The sequence below is a fragment of the Fusarium redolens genome (assembly GCF_020744475.1).
Source record: "Fusarium redolens strain MPI-CAGE-AT-0023 chromosome Unknown BKA55scaffold_12, whole genome shotgun sequence".
NCBI classification, from domain to species: Eukaryota; Fungi; Ascomycota; class Sordariomycetes; order Hypocreales; family Nectriaceae; genus Fusarium; species Fusarium redolens.
This window is the reverse complement of record NW_025763675.1, coordinates 1,509,949-1,518,288: the sequence shown is the minus strand read 5'-3', so window position 1 is coordinate 1,518,288 and position 8,340 is coordinate 1,509,949. Positions and strand designations below refer to the sequence as shown.

General features: G+C 39.9%; 1 protein-coding gene across 1 annotated transcript; it reads right to left on the bottom strand.

Annotated features, from left to right (window-relative positions):
* Positions 1-467: 467 nt before the first annotated feature.
* On the bottom strand, positions 468-695 carry BKA55DRAFT_517078 (uncharacterized protein; the record flags this gene model as incomplete). The annotated part of the gene is made up of 1 exon (XM_046188149.1): positions 468-695. One exon carries the CDS (start codon positions 693-695, stop codon positions 468-470), a length of 228 nt encoding a protein of 75 aa, XP_046047228.1.
* Between the last annotated feature and the right edge of the window lie 7,645 nt (positions 696-8,340).

Below are 8,340 nucleotides of genomic sequence, written 5' to 3'. Positions count from 1 at the left end.
ATTAAATAGGTATTATAATAATATAATTATAATATTATTAATCCCCTGTTTATATTGATGGTGCACTGATATTATAGCTGATTTGCTTATTTAGTTACGTGATCTGTCTTATGACTTATTTAATCCTCTTTTCGCTGCCGACGCCAAATTCAGTCACGACTTCAGGTCTTTAACTTTAGGCAACTAAACTTACACAAAACTTAATATATTTTTCCTCTAAACCCCGCGATTACCCCGCTTCTATCTACATCGCGTTACAGGTTCTCGGTCTTCTCTAGTACCTCCTTGGCCTGCTACCGGATATCCTTAAGCCACTTATTATACAAGCTGCCATTAAGGGCCCTAAGGAACCCCCTCTCTCTCCTGCTTGGCTATACCTCTCTATATAGCTTCCTTTCTAGATCCTTAAGCTTTTGCTTCTTGCATTTAAGGAAGTCTTTATTAATTAAAGGGTTCTTATAGATAGACTATATAAGCAGGAGGATCTTATAACTAAAGATTACTATCCTAATGCAGCTAGTATTATCCTTATTAAACCAGGCCTCTCCGATATCTATAGCCATTATATATAGCATATCGCCCTTACCCTTATTTCGCCTAAGAGCTTCTTCAATCTTAGGGATTATATTATGGCCTTTAGTTAGATAAGGCTTATCGGGCCTAGGTGCCTGCAGGCTTCTTCGGATAGCAGGCATCGTGACGGGGCAGCTGTGATGCTGTTAGCGGTTGCGGCCAGAAGGGAAAGTCGGGTCGGGTCGGATGACTTACTGAAGCGTGATGGATGATTGAAGCGTGCCTTTCAGGTGGGTTATAGGAAGAAGGTTGGGGCCAGCTGATAAGCAGGTAAGGCTTTTCAGCTGGCATATGTGCAGCTAGGTTCAGGCTGCAATTGAGGCAGCTAACTATGATGATTTGACTTAATGAAGCTTTGCCGGCTGTAGGGGCAATAAATGTTTAAACTATATTAGACTTTAGAGATGCTTAGATATACCTTTCGAGGCTAACTTGCAAACTTAAAAAAAAAAAAATAATATTATTAATAATTATAATTAAAAGTTAAATTAAATAACTTATTATATAATAGGTAATTAAAGTATAATATATAATAAAGGTTAATAAAAAAGTAAATATATAATTATAGCCTTAATTTATTATATTAAAAACTAACTTAAAGTATTTTAGCCTTTTAAGTAAGTTATAAAAAAAAGGTTAAGCCTAATTAATAAATAAAGCTTTTTAATTAATATATATATAATTAAGTTTAAGTTATAATTAAAATAATTAATTATAATAATTTAATTTAATAAAGCTTTATTAATTATAAAAATAATAAATACTTAAATTATATTAAATTTTAAAAATATTTAAATATATCTTTTAAAGTTAATTTATAAACTTAAAAAAATAAAATAAAAAATAACTTATTTTATAAAAATATAATTTATTATTTAAAAATATAATTTATTATATATATATATAATTTATTATTTAAAAATAAAACTTATTATTTAAAAATATAGTTTATTTTATAAAAATATAATTTAATATTTAAAAATATAATTTATTTTAAAAAAGTATAATTTATTATTTAAAATTATAATATATTTTAAAAAAATAAAATGTATTTTATAAAAATATAACTTGTTATTTAAAAATATAACTTATTATTTAAAAATATAACTTATTATTTAAAAATATAATATATTTTAAAAAAATATAATTTATTTTATATATATATAATTTATTATATAATAATATAATTTATTTTTTTTTATTAATTTTACTTTATTTATTTTTATATATAAAGTTAATTAATTATATACTTTATTATATATATTTAATTAATTAAGTTATAACTTTAAGTTAATTTAACTTTTATTAATTAATTTATATAAATAAACTTAATATAATTCCTTTAATATATTTTAACTTTAATATATTTTAACTTTAATAAAATTTCTAAACCCTGCCTTTACTTTATATTTATCTAACTTTTTATTAATTTAAAAGTAGCTCTCTAGTAATATTAGCTGCCCTTATAAATATATTAAGAAGTTACTTTTTATATATAGCTAAGCTTATAAAGGCAGTAAGGAAAGCTGCCTTATTTAACTAAAGAGGATAACCTTTCCTTAAGGCTGTTTTTAAGTCTTTAAGACCTAATAGCTTATTATTAACCTAGTTTAAATTAATTAAACTAATATAGTGCCTCTCTTTTATATAACTAATTAACCAGATTAGGCTATAATTAAAAATAACTACCTTAATAAGGTTAGATCTGCCCCTTAATAAGAAGTTCTTTATAATAGCAGTAACTATTATATATATTATATAGAGTTCTTCTTTATTAGCTGCCTTTAAGGCAGGCCTAATAGCTAGATTAAGATTATAGCCAGTTATATAATAGGCATAATTATATAGCTATAGGCTATTTTATATAGGCATCGAGGCAGTATAGCTATTATGCTATTAGTAAGAAGGGTTAGAAGGGAAAGTTAGGTTAAATAATATACTTTATAATAGATAAATTAGGTATAGTATATTATAAAGGTTAACTAAGGTATAGTCCTTTAGATAGGTTAAAGGAAGAAGGTTAATCTAGCTACTAAGATATAATTAGTATTAGTATTACTTAGTTAAGTTAGTAATTATATTATTAAAGCAGATAAACCTTATCTAATTCTAACTTTTATAATAATAGCCTGCTATAAGGGTCTTATTATTTAAACTATTAATAAAAAAGCTAAAAAGCTTAATAGCCTTATATAAGGCTAAAGATAAAAGAAAAAAAAAATATAAAAAAAATAACTTATTATTTAAAAATATATTTTATTTTATAAGAATATAACCTTAATAATAAGCTATAATTTAAAAAATTATAACTTTTTCTAAAAAAAATATAAATTATTTTTAAGAATTATACTTTTAATAATAAGCTATAAGTTAGAAAAATAAACTTATTTTAGAAAATTATAACCTTATTTATAAACTTTAATTTTAATTCTTTATAATTTTAAATTAAAAAACTAATAATATATTTTATTTTAATTAAATATTTAAAATTAACATTATTTCATAGCCCTTTAATAATTTTTATTTTATAAATTATTCTATCAATTTATCAAGTCATCCATTTATCAATGCATTAGTGCGTAATTATCTCAATTGCTCCCCGAGACCCCCAGATTTGCAACATCAATCCATCAAGAAACCAAGTCCCAGCCCATAACCAAACCTCGAAACAGCACCCAAACACCAACAAAGACCTTGGACGACAGAACATAGCACAACACTAAGGATGTAGCCAAGCTAATCCTACACTACGAGCCTCACCATCACACATGTGTCATGGCCCAGCTCAGTCTCTCAAAACTGTCGAGAGGCAACTCTATAAAGGTTCCCACATCTGACTGCATCTTGATTGCCTTGAAAGTGATGCTGATATGGGAAGCTTCAACCCAGCAAATGCCGTTATCATCTGGACTTACAGCAATAACACCCCGAGGCTCACGATTGAAACCAACGAGAGCAACCCTTGGGTAGCTAAGTGCTTCTGCCATGGACAGGACAGATGCATCCAGACGATAGGCTCTCAGAGCATCCACCAGGCGCCGGACCCGGGGGTCAACTGCGTCCAAGGCCTGCGTAAACTGCAGGGCCTCATCGGTCCGTGCCAGAACATCGAGTATCTGACACATAGCGACTCGGTGCATCAAATGCAAGCGAGAGTCGCCGACCGAATTGGTAAACGCTCTGATGAGCAGCTGGGTGATGGAAGACACCATCGACTTGAACTCTTTCATGGATGCCTGCAGGCGATGCAGCAAGGTCAACAAGTCTTTGGTATCTGCCAACCTGACATCCAAGATAGCAAGGACATCTAACGCGACAGCTTCGGGGCTACGGGTATCGTGCCGGATGACAAGAGAGACGTCACCGGACCAAGAAGGAAAGATGACCCATGGTAGCCAGTCTGCTGAAGTGGTGGAAGTACAGGTCGAGTCGACAAGTACATTCTCAGCAACGAGCTTCCAGGCATCAGACTTGACATTTATCGACAGATGTCGCAGGAATGCCGAGGCCTTCTGTACCTGGGACTCGATAGTCTCATCACGCTGAGTGATGATGGAGTCTTTCTGCCTGGAAGCTTCTTCAAGCTCCAGGATTCTTCGACCCTTTTCTCCAAGGTCCTCTCGCAGCTCTTCAACGGTATTGCTGAGCAAGCGATAGTCCTCCTTGACCTTGCTAACCTCTTCCCTGGTGGAGCTGAGGCGCCCAATGTCATCAGAGTGGTTGAGCTGGGCATCTTCAAGTTTCTTTCGAGCTTCTCCGAGACTAGCTTCAGCCGTTCGGAGTTCCCTTCTCAACTCATCAGCCCCTTTCTCAGCACCACGATTCTCCAGCTCAAGACGTTCCATCTCTGCGAAATGGCCGTTGCGGCTGGTATCTAATTCCGACTGCAGTCGCTGCACCTCGGATTCGGCAGCTGAATTAGAGTCTTTGGACTCCTTCAACTTTTTTTCCAGATCTGCATATTCCCTATGCATATAGGAAACATCGTCATCCCTTCGATGCAAATCGCCTCTGAGCACCCGGACTTGTTCCTCGAGGGTCCTGATCTTCAGCTTCGATTTATCAAGGGATGAGTCGCGACGGTTGACATCTTCTCGTGCCTCACGGCACTGGTCCTTGACATATTTGAGGTCCCGGTTGGCTTTGGAGAGGCTGTGGGACTGATCCAGTAACTCCTTCGTCAACTCGTTGCTCTTTTCGGAGGCAGACATCCAGGCACGTCGATACTTCTCACGGCTCTTGTTGGCCTCATCCAACAGCTTGCGATTGTCATCTACTGCCCTTTTGACGGAAGCCAGCTCCTTTGACGAATTGGATCCTTGGGCTACCCGGGTATTGTTGGATACCGGGAGTTCCTTCAGGGCCGTTCGTAAAGTGTCTTTCATCGCGGGGGTCACCTGAAGACCCAATCCATTGAAGAATATGCGGACGTTTTCAGGAGATCCCGCGATCAAATCCACTACTCGACGAGAAGCCTTTTTACGGGCCTCTTCGTCTTCTCCATCAATGCCAATCAGAGGCTTCTTTGCCTTTTCCTTGACTGATGCTTTTGCTACCTGGATATCTCCATGGAGCTTGTCACACTGTTTGGAAGTGCTCTTTGTGTTTCTCAGGAGGGCTGTTATCTTATTCCGATCATTCGGATCGTAACCAGCCGAGGTAGCGTTGTCCTTTCCAGGACTCGCTCCCTGACGCAAGGCAGCCAACCGACCTTTGAGCTTGCTGTATATGGAATCAGCTTCCTCAATTTGGGTCAGCTTCGCTTGTGGAAAGCTATGCGGGCCGACAAAAGACTGGCCTGGGGCAGACTGTCTTGAAGCCATCTTGATGCGGATGATGAAGAAGAACGGTTGGAGGATGAGGAGAAGTCCAGGTTATGGTTGAGTTGCTGGATAGGAAGGAGACATCGAGGCGGCAGGAGTGTCACATCACAACATGAGGAAGTCGCAGTTCGTTTCAATCAATACGGAAGTTACACAGTGTATTGCCAATGACAGCTAAGGGATTGTCTTTCAATGGAACATGTTCTGGTGTATCGTGTACATGAGATGAGCCGGCACCGCATTGTAACAAGGATTATCGCATTTACTTCGTAGACTACCATATGACTTAAAAGGGATAATCGTCAACACTGAAGGACAAACTGCCTGTTGGGCACTGTGTGATGGCGCGGATTCCAATCCGGTACGTACCGATACGAGGGCGAACCTTCCAGTTGACTTGGCTATCTTCTCGTGTTTGCCATTTCAACATCTTCCAACGAAATACTCACCTCGAGAAATGGAAGCGCAAGAAGAAACCAGTCAAGTCCTTGACTTTACACAGCTCGACCTTGTCCTTGGCTTTCTCCCCGATCAAGAATCCGCAAACATCCTTCGCCGTCAATTCGTGGATGCCTGTCGGACAGTGGAGAGGGCAGAGGGCAGGGTTGCAACCCTTCATGCTGAAGCCGAGGTCAATTTGAATGACCTAGAGGAGAAGCAGAAGGCGTTTGAGACTGAGAGAGAGTCAGAGCGAGAGGCAATCAGAAATGAGAAAGCCATCCTCCGACAGGAACAGGGCAGGCTCAAAGATGAGCAGCTCCAGTTCAAGAACCTTGCAGAGTCTCTGGGCTCGTGGGTTCAAAACCTATCGGAAAGCGTTGTTCAGGTGTCTGACAATGTGAAATCCTGTAGGTCTGCCGTGACAGACAATCTTGAGGCTGTAGGTAAAGCCACAGCTGAAAAGGAAGAGGCTGGCCGTCTACTCAATCAAGACATCATTACCAAGCTTCAAGACTTGTCTGTGTCGACCGAGAAGAACACGAGCGACTTGTCTCTGATCAAAGACAAGTCGGGTGTGATTGCGACCGCTGTGGACTCTGTCAAAGGAGTCCAGGAGCGGATCGAATCATCCCTCAAAGACGGTGTGACAATGGAAGGCATCAGGGACCAGATTGGACCACTTGTCGCCATTGCCAACACCATCAAAGACGGTATTGCTGGACTGCCTACAGTGGCGTCCTTGAATACTAAATTCGCGAATGTTGGACGTCTAGCTGATAGACTTGAACACTTGCAAGCCCAGGCGATTGAGCTAGGCCAGGAGAACCGGGAACTCAAGAACCAGAATGAGAACCTGTCTTCCGAGGCAGCCCGAGCCAACTCTTTCGCACTGGAGGCTAGGTCCCAACTCGAGGAGAATGAGGGATCTCTAAGCGAAAAGGACTCATCAATCAATGAGCTCCAGACAGCCCGAGACGATCTGCTGAAGCGTTTGACGGACGCAACTTTACAGATCTCGCAGGGTAGAGAGGCCAGGCGACGACTTGACGAGGCTCAGCCCATGCTTCAAACAGCTGAAGCCAACCGTCAAGAACTCGCCGAGGCCACCAACAAGTTACAGCAGGCAGAGCAAACCGCTAGGGAGATGAGACAAAAGATGGCGAATCTCCAACGCACATTAGATCGTGAGAAACAGCTCCATGACGCTTGCTCTGCCGAGCTGACCAAGGCTCTGTCGAACAACAGGGACATTATTCTCCAAAAGTCCAAACTGGAGGATGAATGCTCCACGGTTCGTAATGAGCTCAATCAGCTTCGTTCACAGCACGCCCTTGATATGAAGGAGCAATGGGCCACTGTGAAGGAAGCGCTGGAGAAACAGTTGTCTGACAAGCGCTCTCATGATGACACCGTTCGTGAGTTGCACACTGCCTGGAACTCCGAGAGGCAAACGCTGCAAGGTCGGATAACTGACAAAGAGTCTCTCATTGAGAGACAGGACATGGAACTTGAGACACTGCGGCCTCGGGTTTCTACAATTGAGCCACTCCAACAACAGCTTGACATGGCCAACAAGAGTACTGAACGTGTCACAAAAGCTCTGGAACAGGCCAACTCGGATTTGCAAGTCTCGGAACAGAGACTGGTGGAGTCTGAAGAAATGGTTCGCGGTTCTGAAAAAGAACTCGCAAATACCAAGGCGGAGAATGAGAGCCTTCGAGACGACTGGGAATCTGCCTTGGATCAAGTCAAGAGCTCGAATGGAGTCATTGAACGCATCGAGAGGGAGCATAGCACCACCAAGGATATGCTGTCTACTCTGCAAGCTCAATCTGTCATCATTCCTCGGGGAGTGACTGGAGAACTGTGCCGGATGTACTTTAGGTTGGCAGATGAGCTTCGCGATGTACCTACTGTACCTGAGATCAATGGTGAACTCGACATGTCAGAGATTGCAATTGAGATTGCCCCATTGATTCTTGGGTACGAGAAGAATAGCCTGTTGGACTTTCTTCAACGTGGAAGCGAAGATTTGCATTGTTTCCGACGGGTTATCCAAGGGGACCGTCATTCGCTTTCGAGTGATGGTACCTGTCACTACCATGATAGATGTCTCTTGGTCAGGGTGGTAGTGGCAGATTCTCCGTCCCTGGAGTTTTTGAGAGCTGAATAGATGAATATACTCGGTTTACAGTTGTGCAGATGAACCACGGTGAAGTTATTAATGCCAAAGACAACCTCGTGATGATTTCTCGATCTGTCGAGTTACGACATTAATGGAGTAGTTACAACATCATTTACGACACTAATAAAGTAGTTACAACCATGTATAATACCGTGCCAGTCTTATGTCTTTCATTTATTGACTAGAACTGGCAATGATTTGCTGGCACTGCCAGCAGCTGGCAGATCAAGGTCAATGACAAGGTGAGCCTCACCTTGAGCACAAGCCCGCAGGTTAAAGAAATTTCTCTGATGCGCGATTCAAAAAAAAACCTCCACA